General features: G+C 50.9%; 5 protein-coding genes across 5 annotated transcripts; 3 read left to right on the forward strand and 2 right to left on the reverse strand.

The window, feature by feature from the left end:
• Positions 1 to 230: 230 nt before the first annotated feature.
• On the reverse strand, positions 231 to 1,710 carry PAC1 (WD40 repeat domain-containing protein; the record flags this gene model as incomplete). The annotated part of the gene is made up of 3 exons (XM_041683956.1): positions 231 to 1,358; positions 1,448 to 1,613; positions 1,673 to 1,710. The coding sequence occupies 3 exons, from the start codon at positions 1,708 to 1,710 to the stop codon at positions 231 to 233; spliced, it is 1,332 nt and encodes a 443-aa protein (XP_041538189.1).
• Positions 1,711 to 3,959: 2,249 nt separating this feature from the next.
• AKAW2_11470S (uncharacterized protein) lies at positions 3,960 to 4,328 on the forward strand (the record flags this gene model as incomplete). Its single annotated transcript, XM_041683958.1, has 1 exon — positions 3,960 to 4,328. One exon carries the CDS (start codon positions 3,960 to 3,962, stop codon positions 4,326 to 4,328), a length of 369 nt encoding a protein of 122 aa, XP_041538190.1.
• A 1,500-nt stretch (positions 4,329 to 5,828) lies between these two features.
• Positions 5,829 to 8,024, forward strand: AKAW2_11471S (putative sugar transporter; the record flags this gene model as incomplete). The annotated part of the gene is made up of 7 exons (XM_041683959.1): positions 5,829 to 6,105; positions 6,252 to 6,351; positions 6,409 to 6,421; positions 6,490 to 6,707; positions 6,761 to 6,910; positions 6,965 to 7,398; positions 7,459 to 8,024. The coding sequence occupies 7 exons, from the start codon at positions 5,829 to 5,831 to the stop codon at positions 8,022 to 8,024; spliced, it is 1,758 nt and encodes a 585-aa protein (XP_041538191.1).
• A 1,782-nt stretch (positions 8,025 to 9,806) lies between these two features.
• Positions 9,807 to 12,101, reverse strand: AKAW2_11472A (serine/threonine-protein kinase; the record flags this gene model as incomplete). Its single annotated transcript, XM_041683960.1, has 3 exons — positions 9,807 to 10,974; positions 11,036 to 11,280; positions 11,664 to 12,101. 3 exons carry the CDS (start codon positions 12,099 to 12,101, stop codon positions 9,807 to 9,809), a joined length of 1,851 nt encoding a protein of 616 aa, XP_041538192.1.
• A 2,965-nt stretch (positions 12,102 to 15,066) lies between these two features.
• Positions 15,067 to 17,697, forward strand: AKAW2_11473S (uncharacterized protein; the record flags this gene model as incomplete). The annotated part of the gene is made up of 1 exon (XM_041683961.1): positions 15,067 to 17,697. One exon carries the CDS (start codon positions 15,067 to 15,069, stop codon positions 17,695 to 17,697), a length of 2,631 nt encoding a protein of 876 aa, XP_041538193.1.
• Positions 17,698 to 18,299: the final 602 nt, after the last annotated feature.

Consider the following 18,299-nt stretch of genomic DNA (forward strand, 5'->3'; position numbering starts at 1 on the left):
TGTGTTTGGGTGTTTGTTTGTGTACAGGAAAAAAAGGGATCTGCGGCTGGAGACATCGACCTCGACATCATCTCGGAATATCGGGCCTTGTTTGTTTCTCCTGCGATTGCATTTACATGGGTGTGTGTATGTGTCTTGCGGATGGGAGGAGGGAGCTTCATGATCTGAGTCTTCGTATTGGTATTAGTCTTGGAAAAGGTTAGGATATATGCAATCATTTACCTCTGAAACTACGTGAAAATCCGTACACTTGAATCGGCGCTCCCTGTTGCAATGACGCATTGAAACCCAGGCTTGACAGAGTCCGTCTTGGAACTTTTAGTCGATTCAGAAGTCTCCACTGGAACATCGCTCACAGGTACTGGGCCCCAACGAATGCAACTAACAAAATGCCCGTGGGCGTTGATCGTCTTCACCAATCTTCCCCCTTGAGACAGATCCCAGCAACGTATTGTTTTGTCGTCCGCAACACTGATTAAGTACTTTCCGCCAGGATGGAACAATAGGCCTCGTACCCAGTTGTCGTGTCCAACTAATGTCTTGATCAGGCGGCCCCGGGATTCCCAGAGCTTGATCGTCTTGTCACGGGCTCCCGTCGCAATAAATTCGGAGGAGCTACTCGCAGGTGGTGCTGTCTTTAGTCCCGCAATAGCAGCCAAGTGCTTATAGCTTGAGGGAGGCGCAAAGACGCAACACTCGATGAAATTCTCGTGACCTATTAATGACGCAACCGATTTGGCTGATGCGACTTCCCAAACCATCGCGGCTTGATCACGGCCTCCCGTCACCAACCACTTTCCATCGAAGGAAGGAGACACGTCGTTGATCCAGGAGCCCTGCGAGTCGATCACCTTAACACAGTATCCGGTCGACACATCCCATATCCGGATCGTCGCATCCCGACTGGCCGAGATAAGGATGTTATCTGTCTGTCGCAAAAAGCGCACAGCTGAAACTGAATGGTCGTGTCCAGAAAGTGTCCGAACATTTGCATAATCCTTATTCGGATCCCACAGTTTGATTTGGAGATCACTCGAACACGATGCTAGTATGGTATGTCCCTTCTGACCGCCAAAATCGAGATCGGAGACCGGCCTCATGTGACCCTTGAGTGTCCGCTCTAATTCGCCGAGTTCCCAATCCCAAATTTTGATCGTGCAGTCCTCGGAACCGGAGGCGAGAGAGGTGAAGACAGGATGGAATGCGACGCAAGTGACAGCATCTCGGTGCGATTCGAATGTATGTCGGGAAGAAGTGGGAAGCCAGTTTATCGGATCTTTCCCGGTGGAGCGGGCTGTAGGTGATATAGTGTCAAGCTCGGTTTGGAGGCCAGCGAGTTTAGATTCTAAGTCCAAGATCTACACAGCGATTAGTTACCGAGCTCTCCAGCGACGATGAAAGAAGAAACAACTCCAAGCGACCAACCCTGTCAAGCACATGCACCTACCTTTTTCTGCAGCCGAGCAATTCCGGTCCATTTCTTCTCTAATAGCCCTTCGTATTTCCGGCACAGCGCATCGTCGAAACTACTGTCCACTTGGAGTTCCTCCCGCAGCACTTCACAGCTCCGCGAGGCATTTATTGATGAAAGGTATGCAATTATCGACTTATGCCTGGGTTGCGTATAAGCGCGCAAGCAAGGTACGGCAGGCCATGGCATAAATATACTCACAGTTCCTCAGCTTGGCTGGAGGTCAAGATCTTGGTCATGGTGGTGGTGTATGAACTGTGAGAACCGACACGAGCGACTCTGGTGCCGGACGAGGACCTGAAAGATTGCCAGAGAGACAGAGAAATTCAAAATAAGTGATGTCTACCCCCCACATTGGCATGTGGCGCAGTACATAGCCAGGAGGTGTTCAGAGTTATGATGCGGAGTATTGTTTTGGCATATTGGCCTTAAAGGGAGCGCGCACCAAAGGCTCAGGCGCGCACTGCGCAGCCCCTCGATGCTCGGTCGCCGATCACGTGTCGCTGGCCGCCGGGGTTATCCATTCTCCGGTTCCGAAGGCCATTCATTACCTCCTCCATCTGTGGCGGTGTCAAAGGGTATCTATCTCCCCAACTACAACACCAACCAACTAGGGGGAGCGTTTACCCCAAAATTGGAGCTGGCCAAAACGACTGCGAATATGCCATCTTTTGTGACAAGATGAGATAATGTACTCTCATGCTCCAAGACCCGGCTAGTGTTCGACTGACGTCAACTAATTCTCCTTAAGTCCAGAAGCTCATGGCTCTGCGGAGAACGCGCAGCTGCTCGGGGCCATTGTTCTGATCAGTACTAGATTGCTCCAAGTCCGCTAAACTTGTGACAGAACACTAGTCTTCAAAAAAATGGCTCACGGGAGTCCCAACGTTTTGCGTCCGAGTGAAGAAGCGGAGGGGATAAGTCCACGAACAACCATTCGAAGAGCACGTCCTCGCTCGCCTCCTTCCGGATTGCGTTGGAAGTGGCGCCGAGAGATTTCGATATGAAGCTGGATAATATGTCCCGATAGAGAAAAACTGTCCGACACCGTCTCCGCATTTTGATAGTCTTTCCATAAGCTACTGATACATGAGATCTCTACGAACTGGATCTTCATTAGCGACTCAACTTCTCCGCAGTCCGCTTAGTTTGGAAACTTTCCCGTCTTGTTTTGTCGAACGCAGTGCTCAAGCCATCGTCTGTCGCCGCCGCGTGTGTTGGAGATACATTCAGCAGCCGGAGATGGAGGGAAATGAGGGGTTCGATCTCGGCGGCTATCTGTTTAGTGGATATCCTGGTGCAGTCGATATGATTTTATGGTCCAGCCCAGCCATGAAGTGAGGCAACCAGGACTGAAGCATAAGCATGAACTTGGCCTACGGCCTCTCTCTAGTCCTTCAGCTTATGGCGCGAGCGTACCACCGGCGTACCTTCCCGCGGAAAACAAGATGGCCCGAAAACTGACCATGACCAAAAGGGCAATAGTGAGCGGACTTTGACGGCAGAGAAATCGCTTGTAAGTGGACAGCCGTAGGTTGTATTTTACGACATGCTGGTCTTGGCCCCCATTTAGCAGGTCACCCTTTTGTTGAGAGGGAACTCCCTGTGGTTGGCCCGGTAGGTAAATTAGGGAGCCATTTGCATGACTACAAGTACTTCCTTAGTAGTATCACAACCACTCTGCCTCTGAGCCAAAGCCATTGGTGGCCCGTGGCCCCATTAGGGATGCCCGTCTGTAGGAAATTAGGACTTGCTTGCTGGGTGATGATTGGACGACCAGGGAAACGGGTACTATCTGAGAAACGGTTGCGGAAGTGGTGACGGACCAGTGTAACGGTGATCCCTGCTGGGATTGGACTGGCGACCTCAGGCTCAGGCCTCTGCTGTGCCATTCCCGTCTGGGAAAGGCCGGTCGTCTTGGGACCCTAAACCTACTTCATCATGGTGTCTCGTGTCGGCGACTCCTAGTACGTTTCTACATGCATGCTGGACGGGTAAGTTTTCAGGTGCGGCTGCGCTCGTGGCTTACGGTTACCATCTTCAGAGTGCAGATCGGATGTAAGATACTCGTGTCTGTTGAACATGAACTTCAGACCTCTATCCTTATGGTACGACGAAGTCCACCAGTCCCTAGTAGTTTCGAATTATGGGAGACAGAGAAGGCGGATTCTCACATACCAAATCAGGTTTCAACTGCACCAACGGAGTGCCTTCAGGTTAGTGGCCATGACATCCTAAATTGTAAGATCTCTCTGCCCGGTACCGATGTTGTCAGGTAACTTTGACTAGTCCCAGTTGGGATTAGCGTCACATAGAAGTATGGCGATGACGTAGAAGAATATCGGGCAAATCTAGCACGTGGACCGAGTCGTTTGTGCTCATGTGAGGATATTCTAGTGCCGGAAAGACTTGTTCTATTGTGTACACACACAGTCCTGAGCCGTTCGAAGGACATGTTTACTGATGACGCCGAGTTAAGCTTCTTCGGATGGCATCATTACCCCAAATTCTGACCATGCGCCTCGGCCGGCACCATGGAGAGCCTCCCTTGCGTTGGGATGAACCAACGCACGCTGCGGAGATGAATGCCAGCCGAGCTGTCTTATTGCTTGGAAGATCTGGCACCTCCCGAAGAATCCTCGATTCTAGCATCCAGTCAACGTTGCTGGCAACCGCCGAGAAGTGGGTTAAGGTAAAAGTGGCTTTCCTAGTGCACCCTTTCCCGGTAGTGAAGAGAAAAAAAATGTGCTGTGCAGCATTTATTGCATACCGAGAAGTCAGAGCTATGGGTTTGGCGCTTCAAAACATCCTTTTTCCCGCTATTCTTTGTGGCAACCGAGTACTCCTATCTCTATGAGTTCTTCGAAAGATAAGCCCTACATATTCCCTATCATATTATCTCTTTTGGTAAGACGTTGCTCCAATCGTCAAGTCGATTGTCGCAGGGGTATCGCTGCAGTCTGCATCTGCCAAGGGCCATGGCGTCCGCCGTCAATGCCAAGACGCCCTACCAAGGTATAGACGGTCCAATCAGCATTGTTGAGATTGGACTTCGGTTTCGGCCGGTGTGGTTCCATCGCCTCGCGCTAGCCTGACTCCGGCCAAAGTATGGGGGGCCGTACAGGATCAGTACGCGTATCACGGTATTTGCATATTGAGAGTCATGCGAAAGCCTATCGACGCCCCTCCGAAAATAAATTTTGTGCCAGCGTTTCGATAGACTCGGAAGAGGGGTGAGGAGAAAATATGCATTGATTTTACAGCTGCCAAGGTATTGAACGAAGTTTTGCCGACCAGTTGCATTACATCTCTTCTGGAGACTAAGTCGTGGGCACTTGCCACTTCCCGGCGTTTGCAAAAAGCGACTAATTTAATTTACAGGGACGGACCCATACCACCCCATGTATCGTAGCAGCAGACAGAAAAAGTAAAAAAGAAAAATAGGAAAGAGGGAAGAAACAGTGATTTGCGATGGGAATTTCTGCGATGCAGTCTTTTTTTCCTTTTTCATGTTAGCTTTCAGTCCAAAGCTGGATGCGTATATAGACCTCAGTTTCCCTCTCCTCATCCCTCAAACCTTGGTTCTTTCCTGTGCTTACCCTCACTCTTCTCTACCACCTCATATACTACCCACCCCCTCCCCGCATCTCTTTCCCCCCTCTACCGTTGCATTTCTTAAAAGAGTCGGCTTGAAGACGACAACGTGCAGTCGATTGATCCTCTACTCCGTGCGCCATCTCATCGCCCTGGGAAGAAGGTTCGATCCATTCGACCTGTCAGTCGGAACCATTGCTGTTCCTTGCCCTCTTATACCTCTTCATTCTCCGTCCCTGTCGTCTATAGGTCGACTGAGCTGCAGTTCTCAGCGTCCCTAGCTTTTTTACCCCTGCCATTACTTTATATACCATTGACTCCTTTTGGATATATTTCAAACCTGCTCCAGCAAAGGCGAAAACCGTCTGCTCGATTTCAGCTGTACGACGTGCGCTCAATAGCCTCGACATAAGACCCACGAATATCCGGCCTCTGAAATCCCTGAGCACCTTTTATTCGGCCCCCGAGTATCGGTTCCTGTTCAGCCTGTCCCTAGCACCAACCTGTTACGGTTATACAGCCATTGCGCCTACTGTATCTGACCCTAGCGACAACTGCGAAGCCATCGGTGGCCCCTAGCTTTCTGAGCATCCCGGATATCGATAGAGAAATACCCTTGCAGACCATAGCGACAAGTAGTTCGACTCACGCTGAAGCCCGCCAAAGCAGACCATCGATCCTATTCCCCCAATTTGCCCCCAGTGCTACAGCCCATATCGAAAGTTGCCCTCGCATGCGACATCGTCACTAAAGCCCAACAACCATGCCTTTCGGAGTCAACCCTTTCCGGAAGAATGACCACGACTTCCCTGGAGTCGTGGTCCCCTTGTCCGAAGCCCCTCCGCATCACAAGCCGAACCCTGAACTAGAAAAAACCGACCGCCCTGATGAGAAGACTGACAATAGGAGCTTGGATAGGGCTCCTTCCTCGGAAGCCGGCGTAGGGTCTGTCCACAACTACAACACCCTGACCATCGAGGCCCTTCGCGCTGAAGTTGAGGCGGATATTGCGACATCAGGCAAAGACACTGCGTATGACCGTATGTTATGATGTTGCCCCATGGGGCGGCTACTATCCTTTACCCCTGCTCTGCTTCCTTGCTTTCTTGAAACTTCCAAAGAATGATTGGCCTCGTGCCTGGGCACCTTTGAAAAGTCCGAGATCTGATTGTGATTTTCTATATAGGCAAGGCAAAACTCATCAATAGAGCCATCCAGGATATTGGCATGGGCCGTTATCAGTGGCAACTTTTTGCGCTCTGTGGTTTTGGTTGGCTAGCAGACAAGTGGGTGGTTCCCTCGTGCGCATTACTTCTATATCAGCTAACGTTGGCCTACTCCAGTCTCTGGTTGCAGGTGAGATAGATACATTTAATATCGGCGAAGATATTGTCTTTGATGGCTGTTTTACTAACCGCTAAAAGGGTGTTGCATTGACACTAACCCCGATTGCCTCGGAGTTCGGGGTTTCTACTACATGGGTCCGATTCACAACATGCTCCTTGTTCTTGGGTCTTTGCATTGGTGCATCGTTCTGGGGTATCGCATCCGATATCATCGGCCGTCGCCCGGCTTTTAACATGACGCTATTCATTTGCGGTGTTTTTGGCATCGCCGCCGGTGGTGCCCCAACCTGGATCGGGTGCGTCCCCTTGGTAGTCTGTGAAGTCGACGCTTGCTAATGTCACATGCTAGAGCCTGTGCCCTATATGCTTGCTTGGGTCTTGGTGTAGGCGGTAACCTGCCTGTCGATGGGGCTTTGTTTTTGGAATTTCTCCCTTTTGCCTCGGGAAACCTTCTGACAATGCTGAGTGTCTGGTGGCCTCTCGGCCAATTAGTCTCCAGGTATGTCATCCTCATCTAGCGTCTTGAGTCTGTGGCTAACAAGTAATCAATTAGTCTACTCGCATGGGCGTTCATTCCAGACTACAGCTGCAGCAGCGATCTGCCTGCTTGTGGTAACGTTGCTAGCGGAGAAGCGTGCTGCACTAAGCAAAGCAACATGGGGTGGCGCTACTTGTGCTTCACGCTGGGTGCCCTTACTTTCGCCATGTTCATTTGCCGCTTCTTCCTCTTCCATCTATACGAGTCGCCCAAGTATTTGCTTGCACGTGGCCGTCAGAGCGATGCTGTTGCTTCCGTTCACGGCATTGCCCACAAGAACCGAACCAAGACGTGGCTGACTGAGGAAATCCTCAACGAAATTGGTGGTTATCCTGAGGAGGTGGCAGAGGAAAAGCTCAGCTTTGCTGAAATCGTGCGGAGGAATCTGTCCAAATTTTCCTTGGAGCGCATTGGACCCCTCTTTTCCTCCAAAAAGCTTGGTTTCTCCAGTATGTGTTCAACACAACACTCCATTTTCCTTAACCTAGGCTAACTAGTCAACTTTTCAGCCGTTCTCCTCTGGTTCTGCTGGGCCACGATTGGAATGGGATATCCCTTGTTCAATGCCTTCCTCCCCCAGTACCTCGAGCGTGCAGGTGGCTCCAGCTCCAGCTCTACTTACATTGCCTACCGAAACTATGCCATCACTTCGATTGTCGGTGTCCCTGGGTCGATCCTGGCCTGCTACACTGTTGAGATCAAGTATGTTGGCCGTAAGGGTACGATGGTTATCTCCACCTTGATTACCGGAGTGCTGCTCTTCTGCTTCACGGCCTCGACCGACTCCAACATCCAACTGCTTTGCTCCTGCCTCGAGGCTTTCTTCCAGAACATCATGTACGGCGTCTTGTACGCCTACACTCCCGAGGTCTTCCCAGCTCCGAACCGTGGCACGGCCACTGGCATTTCCAGCTGCCTAAACCGCATTGCGGGACTGTGCGCGCCTCTCGTGGCCATCTACGGCGCAAGTTCCAACCCAGATGCTCCTATCTACGCATCTGGTGGACTTATCCTGGCCGCATTCGTGGCCATGTGTCTTCTCCCTATTGAAACCCGGGGAAAGCAGACGCTGTAAATGATAACAGAACAAAAGAGGAAAAATGGAGGCAAGTATTTATATATTCTTTTCATTATTATCTTCACCATTACGGCTGGTTATGTTTATACACTCATGTCTCAACTTCTTGGGTAAGCGAGCATATTGGAATGATGCATGATACCCATGTATTGAATGGCTTGCATGAACGACGGGATTGCACATAGTGCCTGGTGGATATATGTATACATGCCCGCTTGATTGATTAGTTCCGTCTACTGACTTGTTCGGTTGTACTACTCTTCGTGTGTTGATATACTTATGTTGTATGACGTGGATGCATGACGTTTTTCTCTTGGTTAGCCGTATATAGGATCAAAAGAAAGAAAAAAAAAGGTGCATGATAGAATAGGAAGTGAAATGAAAATGCACATGAAAATCATTATTAACCACATGTTTATAGTGATCTTGTATTCCTTCAAATTCCTTAATCAACCATAAGGAACACTCCTACACAGTATAGCCATCCTCATTCAGCGTAGCACACACTTCAAGCAGTGATCAATAGTACTATACTACTGATCTTCGTCCCTGACCACTCCTCTCCACTCACTCTCATCATCACACTCATCCCTCATACATACTATATACTATATACTACATCCATAGACAACATATCCACTAGATAAACTAATGTCATTTTCCTCTCCTCAATCGGTGATACAGGTCCTGAGTAAGGGACTACATACATACATAGAAAGACAGATACTTGCTAGTTAGTTCAGATTGGAGGTAAGAACTTAGTTCCAATACTACATAGATAAAAGATCTGATTAGATAAATTGTAATTACGGGATAGGGGATATATACCCGATAAGTGGGTTGGGTGCATGAGTGGTGGTGATATTAAGATAAGTTCAGATGTGTTGCTACTAGTAACTTGTTTTTCTTTTCTTTTTCGACAAAATGGTGATACTGCATGCGGTATGAAACAAGTTGTATAATTTAGGGCATAAGGAGTCAAGTCTATATGACTATACATGCAGACACCTTGGTTCTTCGGGGTCTTCCAAGGCAGTATGCACTATTATACTTGTGTAGAAGAGCTACGCGGAATGCACTAATTAAGCTCAAGGCATAATTCTACAGACATGAACTATGATCATGTTCATCCGTTTCGGTCATCTAGAGTTACTAACATAGATCGACCAGGATTCGCTTTTAGTTACGAAAGAAAGAGAGCAAAACGTACATACGCCGGACTACTCCGAGAAGAAAAAGGAAGCAGTTGCAGTGATATCCATAGCTATAGCCCACCACGCATCGTGAAAAATCCATGCCACGAATGTGCTCCTTTCGCAAATATGTATGTATGTGCATCTGAAGCATCAAAGCATGTAAATGTATAGCCCCGGAGGAAAATGGCACGCGCGTTATGGCATTCATCGAACAAAACAGCCCAGCAACAATCAGTACAAATGTGAAGAAAAGGGACCATACCATATGCTGTGCCCAGAACCCGAATACAGCTAAAACATGAGTAGAAAAAAAAAATACCAGCCATGAAAGGAAGAGGTAATAGAAGAAAATAGCAACGATAAAAAGAAACACCCAGAATAAATGCGACCGATCGAGTTCGTGTGTAGCCACCCGGGATCCTGTCCAACGTTCGAATAAGGGGAAGGGGGAATAAGGGTTAGGTCATCAGATCAAGAAACTCATAAGCAAGGGGAGTTCGTAGCCTGTGGCTCTCGAGTCGTCAGGTAGTGTTGTGGATCTTGGGAGATGGAGAGAGATGGTTTGGGAAAGGGCTCTAGAGGCTTAAGCAACCTGGCCCTGTTGTCGTCGACCTCTCTTTTCTAATAATGTGGCGTTGTCGAGACTCAGCTCGAAGGGCTCCCGCGCACCCCGCGCAATGCTCTGCTTCGCAGCGGCTGCCACCTTGGCGCTGTGCTGGCCGTATCCTTGCTGCTGTCGAGGCTGGTGCGCTTGGCGCGCTTGCGCGGCGTGGCTGGGCGCTCCCAGGTTCGTCGATCGGAGTTTTGCTTCCATAGCTGCTACATCACTGGCTTGCTGGGAGGCTTTGGGAATCTTAGCCGGAGGGAAATCCTCCCGAGGAAGAGGTTGGTAGGTAATCTCTTCAGCCTCGTCGTAGTCTTCGTTCAACGGATTAAGCGCTGACTGGAATGCTGTAGACGGGTTCGCACCACGGTACCCTTGGCGGAAGTTCTTGCGCCGCTTGCCTTCCTCTTCCTGTCGGTGAACGGCATAACCCACGTCGAAGACCTCGCGCAGATTGATCGCTCCAGGAGAGCGGAAGTCCATGGGGCGCTCGAGGCCGGCAGAAGCTGGGTCCATGAGACGGGCGCTGGCCGGGGCGTAGGGCGCTTGATCGGCCGCGAAGGCGTCCAGTTGTTGTGTTTTGCGGGTGGTTAGCGGGGTTGCCAGAGGCGGAGCATCTGCAGCTGCTTCGGTTGCTTCGTCGGTCTGACGAATCCACGGGTGCTCCAAAAATTGCTTGATCGTGTACCGCTTCTCCGGATCAACCGTCAACAAATGGGAGATCAAATCCTGCGCCGACTTGGAGATATCGTCCCACCACGGCGACAGGAAAGTATATTGGCCACGCGCGACCTTCTCGGTGAGAACTTGGATGCTCTCGTCATAGAAAGGCGGGAAGCCACAGAGGAGAGTGTAGAGAACGCAGCCCAGGGCCCACATATCAACACTCTTCGAGTATCTCTCATCCTTGACAATCTCGGGCGCGGTGTAGCCGACAGTTCCACAGGGCGTCATAGTTTGGCTGTCCCAGATGACCTTGGACAGACCAAAATCGGCGATCTTAATCACACCAATGCCGCCGGCGCCTTTTCCAGGAATAAATTCGCCTTCATCGACCTTGTCCTCGTCCCCAGGTTGACGAGGTTTGGGGTTTTTGCTCGGGATGAAGTCGATGGGGTAGAAGAGAAGGTTTTCGGGTTTGATGTCACTGTCGCAAAGGTCAGCAAAGTTAGGGGGCGGACAAGAGCACGTAGGAGGTCAGGCCTTACCGATGCACGACACCGGATGTCTCATGAAGATACTCAATGGCCTTGGCAACTTGAAGAATGACGTGACGACTAAGGTCTTCGCTGAAGTAGGTCAATCGCACGATTTGATGGAACAACTCGCCACCAGGGCAGAGTTCCAGCACGATGTAGTAATATTGGCGCGACTCGGAAAACTGGACCAGTTTGACGATATTCGGGTGATCTAGCTGGCGCATAATCTGGACTTCTTTCAGGATATTGGCGCGCTAAAAAAAAAATGAGTCATTAGCTCGAGCAAACACTTTTGGAGTCATTGGTAGCAAGGGGAGGCGAAAAGAAGACATTGCAAGGGCAGGGTATCAGGCGACCCATGCGACTTGGATGGGTGACTCATGATAGATCATCCCAGAGGGATTGCGCACCTCTGTAGCTTTGGGTTTCTTCTTCAACCCGGGATGTAGATGGGCGGATGACTATTGACAAGAGATTGGCGAAATGACTCAGAAAGAGAAAAAGAGAGATGTAAAGAGGAAACAAGGCAAACCAGCAAATCAGAAAACACAGAGAGCAGCATAAAGAGGAATAACGAGAATGCGCATATAAACCATGACACAACCAAGGGAAACGAGTGTGTGGTTGCAGTTCCTACCTGATTACTATTCATTTCGAACTTCCGGACGACTTTGATGGCCACGTCGCCGTATTCGCCGGTGCTATCCCTGGCGCGATAGACGTTACTGAAAGCGCCATCGCCCATCTTCTCGACGAGGGTATAACGTTCGAGGCCGGGGTATCGAGGCATCTTGTTGCGACTGCTCTTTTCCTCTGCGATAATCTGCTCGAGTTCGGCCTCGCGCGCGCGGCGGGTCTGGTCGGAATTCTTCTGGGACGGCTGAGCCTGGCCGTTGCCCATTCTGCTGTCAATGGCATCCAGGTTACCAGCAGCGGGAGGGTAGGAGCCCTGGGGTTGACGTTGTTGTTCGGCATGAATGGGGGAGACATTGGTGGTGGGTTCGGCATGCGGCGTCACCAGGCGGGCTTGTTTGCCATGACGTATGAAATTCTTGAGACTTTGTATGGTACTCATAGTGTGTGTGCTGAGTAAGGGGGGGGAGGGAGGGAGGGAAGGGGAAGTGGGGGATTACAATGGAAGAAAAGGGAAAGAAAGGGACAGGGAATGAGGAAAAAGGAAAGTGAAGAGAAGTAAGTAGTAGGGGGGGGAGGGAAAAGGGAGGGAAGAAAGAGGCCAGACAGTAAGTAGTAGTAGGAAATAGTAGGAGTCAGGCAAGGTCAGTAGGACGAGGAAGAAGAAATGAAAGCCAGATGATGAAATGTGATTGGGAAGGAACCAAGATTTTCTGTGTCTCTGTTTTTTTCGTTTTTGTCCTTTTTTGGGTTAAACTGTGTCTAATTTAGCTGCTGGTGCTTTTTTACCCCGCCAAGGCCTAAACTGTAATTGTCCGTTAGTGTCAGTTGGGAAATACAGTCACTTAAGGAAAGATGTGCGTGAGTAATGCCAGAATAACTTCAAAAAGACATGACGATGACGTTTCGGGAAGATGATCGATTGGGATTTGTCAAATTAAATTACAAGGTGGCAGGACCGAACAAAGAAAATGGACACACACACAAAAGAATGGGTGGGAGGAGCCAGAGGAGAGGGGAGGGTATTTTTTGGGATGAGTATTTTATTACCTGTGAGTGAGATCACTGCTGCTTGCTGCACAGTCAAAAAAGACACCCCCAGTAAAGAACCACAGTCGAAATTGTGGATGAGAAGGATTGGAGAATGGACTGGACACCAGTCACAAATAATCGTCGTAGAGGAAATTAATCTAAATTCAATCTTCTTTCCCTTTCTCTTTCAGCTGAAATGGAGACAGAGAGAAAGCGAAAGGACGGGATGGTGGGGAAATGCTGGCCGATGGGCAGATCGATGGAGGATGGAGGATGGATGGATGAGGGCAGCTGGACAGACTGCAGGCAGCACAACGTGAGGGAGCACCGTGGCAGGAATCAGAAAAAAATTATGGCGGACGAAGACGGATGAGAGGCTATGAAGATTATAATTTCAAGAACACATGCCGATGCATGAGGAAGCGTAAGATCAAATAAAATAAAATAATTCTCAATCAAAAAAAAAGAAAAGAGGGAAATCGAATGAACGGCATGGAGCGTCATCGGCCAGCGGAGGTGGAATTGCAAGCAGCCATGACGTCGAAGGGGATCTTCGCCTAGGCTGACTTGCCGGTTCCGGTTAGTCTGGTTCCTTTCGTGGGTGATGACTCAGCCAGTCTCGCGTGCCGATTGTCTCTCTTTCTCTCCTCTCTGTCAGTTCGCCTTCATCATCATCTATCATTGCTGTCACTACCTAACCCCATACTTAATCTCTCCCTCATCTCGCTTCAATACTCCCGAATTTCTTTTCCATTTGGTGGCTGCTCACTGACCATCTCACACTGCGTCATATCCCGTCATGGCTTCTTCAACCCGTCCCCATGACTGATTTCAAATCGGAAATGACATTAGTACGTAGTAGATTAGATTAACGCGAGATACAAGCTCTGTCCTGATTATTCAACAAAGATCTGGGTCTAGCCCTTTATCCCGGTTCGAGTTATCGTCAGACTCTTCTCACACTGGTCGTCATGTCATCATATGCGCAGTTTAATCCCTCGTTTCGGGGGCCATCCCGTCCCTACTTAAGTGGCTGCTCTGCTCGCCTACCCATTCCGCTTCTCAGCAAAAGTCGGATCCGATCCAGCGCCGGCAAACAACAATCGCGGGTCCTTTGGCTACTGTGTTCCCGGTCTGGGGATGGTTCAGCTGTGGTCGTCCATGGATTACACACGCCACTCCCGAGATTTCTGCCAACGTTGCAGGGGGACTCATGTCATCGATGATGCAATTCCTTGTTCAACTCGATCAGGAACATACAGTAACCGGCGGTGTCGATATATACTTGGGAGAAGTTACTTAACCGTGTCGACACCGCATCTTCTGGTGTACTGTGTAGCAATAACCTTGATGCCTCGGGTACTTTCCGGTCCTATATGGCAATTGTAGTAACCCCGTCTTATAGTAGTGTGAGCCTATAGCATTTCGGAGCATCCCGTGACAACTGCAGGGCGAGTCACTGGATCGTCGCCGATTCTCCGAACAAATCAATCCCTCCATCCATTCCCCCTCATCATCTCTTCCACTTCCATTCGGTCGCGCTCCTCCAGACCATCAATTAGCCAGCCCTGCCATACTTGGGCCTCATCCTTTCCCCTCTGCTTTCCTCCATGTAGTTTGCCAAGCCGACCCACGACTTTAATCGCGGTCATTATCCCGGATTGACCTGGGGCGGTCCGCTGAGTGCACCGCGCGCTGGATCCGCAACGTGGAATGTCTTTGCGACTCATCTGTCTTGCCTCGTCGTCGCGCTCCTCGGACCTTTTCTGTGCCAACGGGGTTTCCTCCTGCGTGTCACGCCTTGCCTGGCTCCAATTCTTAAACCATATTCTCTATTTTTGGAATCGTCGATGCCCCTGGAGGAGCATAATCGCTGCTGACCGGAAGAATTGGCATCGGTCTGGTTTGTAAGACGCGCTGGGGTGGGCATTAATTCGTTAGTTTACCGTGTTCCTCCCCTTGCGCTGTCCATCCACTTCCCTCCCTTGCTGGCCGCCGCTCAGTCGCTTTTACAACAAACTTTGTCCAGGGTTGGCAGGAAAGAAAAAAGAAAAGAAAAGATAAAGATCCAGTGAATGTGTACAAGGTAGCCGTTGTCCAAAACGGTCACCTCTTTTGGGGGTTTCTTATCCATTGTAGTAAACGTTATCTTTCTTGTTTGAAACTCAACCTCACACTCCGAACTGCCGCGGTGAGCAGGCGATGCGACGTCGTCAGCTATTAGCTGGGACCAATCTCCATTGAAACAACTCAAGTGTCATGCTTCTCCTGCCAATCACTCACCCACTTTGATCGCTTGTGACAAATATCAGTCCGGATTGCCGCGACCGTCGGGTCCGCCAATTGGGCATCCCAGACAGTTGGGCCATCTCACCATGCCCGGCCTGGAAGTCGTGAACACGTCTCTCGCCTCACCAGGACACCTGGACCCGCCCCAGTTGAGGGCCCACAAGTCTCTACGACGAAGGCCAAATGTCCTCTGGAGCCCTCCAGCCATCGAGGCAACGCCTCAACCTCAGCATGGCCGCCCTTCAAATGCCACCCCGTTGGCAGCCGCTCCCGTCCGTCCTTTAACGCCGCCTGGAGTTGCTCAGAGCGAAGACCTCATGAGCAGCGGAACAAGCACGCCAAAAGCTACTTCATCCTACTCCGTGAACGGGGCGGTGACCTCCAAGCCGTCCCATCCACCCACGCCTGAAACTACTCCCCCGCGTGTCGCTCCTTCCGCCCCGCGTCCGGGACTGTCGCACTTTGGACTGTCTTCTTCCTCCTCATCGCACGCCGAGTCGTTTCGGACAGCCTATGAAATGATCTCGGACGCAGAGACGGAAACTCCTCGTCAGTCTACGCAGTCGTTGTTGCCTACCAGACAGAGGTCGTTGAGGGACGAGCCGGCGGACTATGATGACCGAGGGAGTGGAGAGTCGACACCGGTTCCTGATCCTCGTACTCAACGCCTCCGACCGTCCAGGATGGAGACCCATGCGCAACGAAAGATGGACAATGATGCAGAATTGAAGGTGTCGCCGCCGCGCAGGAAGAAGTCTACGAGAAATGGGGTTCCCAAGGTCCGTACTGCGGACGCAGAACATGGCTACGATATGAATGGTTGGGAGACACAGAACAAAGTTCCCCCAGCACCCTCGAATCTACGGGAGTCTGTCCGGGATGCGCAGGAACCAGTGGGTGGCTTGTCCATTGAACAGTTTCGAGAAGAGATTGGCTGGCCACGTGCGGAGGACCAGCCTCACTCTGCGGAGCACGACGACGCTCGCCGGCTGTCAGACGTGTCCATGTCTTCGTCCACTGTCGAGGTAATGATCATCGACGCTCCAAGGTCCACTCGAAGATCCCTGCGTCATACCGATAAAAGAGGCTCGCTGCGTTCGGCTAGTTCCCCTTTCCCCAGCCCAGAACATGCATCAACCGCTTCCAGCGCGGACTCGCAACATCGCCTAGTACACAAAGCTGGTCGGATCACCGAGAGCGACCGCAAGAGCATCGCGTCGGAAATCTCGTTCTCTGGAGCCTCCAGCGTGAACACCCAGCAGCAAACCGTGGATGTAGTGCCGGTGGTTGTGATCCCGGAACGAACCTCCTCTCTCAAGTCGTCCACTTCGACCAGCAGAAATACCTCGCAAAGCCGCTCGCGCCACTCCAGTCGACAAGGCCCGTCCGCATCGGGTAGCCGGCCTGGCTCTCGCGAGCCTCCTCGTCAGAAGCGCACGTCCGACACGACTGCAAGCAGCTCGAGGCGCGCGGAATCTCGTGGTCGCCACTCTGGCCGACCGAGTATCCCGGCCCGCAGCTCCTCGCTTTCTGCACCAACCAGTCGAAATAACTCACGGACTACATCTTTGACATCGGAGAGCCTGCGGGACCATGCAATGACTACGGAACATGGAACTCATGATCGTGTTGCTGAGCAGCCACGTCTGGCTAAAGCAGAGACCGCAACCCGCGAGACACGTGATGCTGTGGAAGCATCCAAGACGCAGTCCATCATTATCGGAGTGGAGGATATGTCGCATCTGCGCCCACCATCAATGCCATACACACAAATTTCGATCCCTTCATCTTCGCCCGGCCTGATCGAAGTCAGTGAGGCGAGGACTGTCGTCTTCTTCCCGCACAACAATGAATCACTGCTCCTGGTCGACCCGCAGGCTCAGACTACACAACGAGGGCAACCCGACTACCCTGAACTGTACCAACACCGAATGGAAGAATCTCCCACTCAACGCTACGAGATGACATCCCCTCTTAAAAACCCCCGCCAGCCGCCGAAGCCGCCCATTTGCCAGGTCGTGCCCCCGACGCCCGTGCCAGACGGCGACCGTCAGCCGGGCGGGGCAGGTTACACCAACGAGCCAAGTAAGCTCCGGGGCCGTCGGTTTGGCCCGGGCCGCCGTCCGTGGCTGGTACGTCCTCGGTCTGACTCTTTTAATTCATTCGTCCGCTCATTGTCACTGACGTCGGTGAAGAACCGCAAGGCCGGCAAGGACATTGATGGGCGACAGCAGCCTTTCTGGCGGCCTCGTCGGTTCTGGGAAGACTCGGAACCAGAGGAGGAGTCGCCTCGCGAGGCTCCTTACTCGCCCGTTGCAAACCCCGAGGCGTCGGACCTAGTGATCAAGAACTCGTTAGGCATGCCACAGCAGCGCGTTGTGTTTGAGGGTCCTGCGCTTCGCAGCCCGGGTGCCAGACGGCGGCCCGAACAAGCCAGTCGACACCTCGCCAACCGCAGCACGCTCGTAGGAAGCCAAGTCTTCAGCCCCGAGGCGTTCTGCTCACAGACATCGCTCCACCACCAGCGGTTCCGATCCCTGTCATGGTGGCGGCTTCGCTTCCGAACGAATAAGGTCCGCAACATCCGCAAACGCGTGCGACGCACATGGCAGCGACACGCCGAACACCGTCGGGAAGCCAAACGCGAGAAACTCAAACAGAGTATCAGCGGGGCAGTCTTGATGGAGTCGAGCACGCAGCTGAAAATACCAGAATGATCTATCAGCAGAGTTTTGAATGACTGTCATGTCTCTCTTTATCGTTATTTAGAATGTGCTATATGCTATGCTATGATTGATGGCGTCAACGACGATATGATGATGAATTTTGCATATGTTTGGAATTAGTCATGCATTTTGTACTGTCTGTTATTGTTATGTTTTGGATTGTTTTGTTCTTGATTTGAAAACTGGATGGTCCCAGTCCATTCATGATGATGAAGATACCATACCACACCTTACTTACTGATGATTCATGCAACTACATACACGATGCCACCAATCTTACCTACCTAAATCAATAAGAAATATCATACATATCATAGAACTATATCCACAGTAATAAGTACCGACAACTCCATACACAATAGTAAACCCATTTTTGACAACGAAAACATGAGAAAAAGAACGAGATAGAGAAATATGAATCACTTAAGTCTTCCCCGAACAGCCATCCCCCCATACTCCGCCTCCCTCGCCCTCCTCCGTCTTCTCTCTTCCTCTTTCTCCCTCTCATTTAACTGCATGACACTCCCACTCCTACTTCCACTTCCACTCTCACCACCTAATCTCGAAGAAGAAGAAGAATAAGAAACCGAACG

The sequence above is a fragment of the Aspergillus luchuensis genome, chromosome 1 (genome assembly GCF_016861625.1).
Source record: "Aspergillus luchuensis IFO 4308 DNA, chromosome 1, nearly complete sequence".
Classification (NCBI taxonomy): domain Eukaryota; kingdom Fungi; phylum Ascomycota; class Eurotiomycetes; order Eurotiales; family Aspergillaceae; genus Aspergillus; species Aspergillus luchuensis.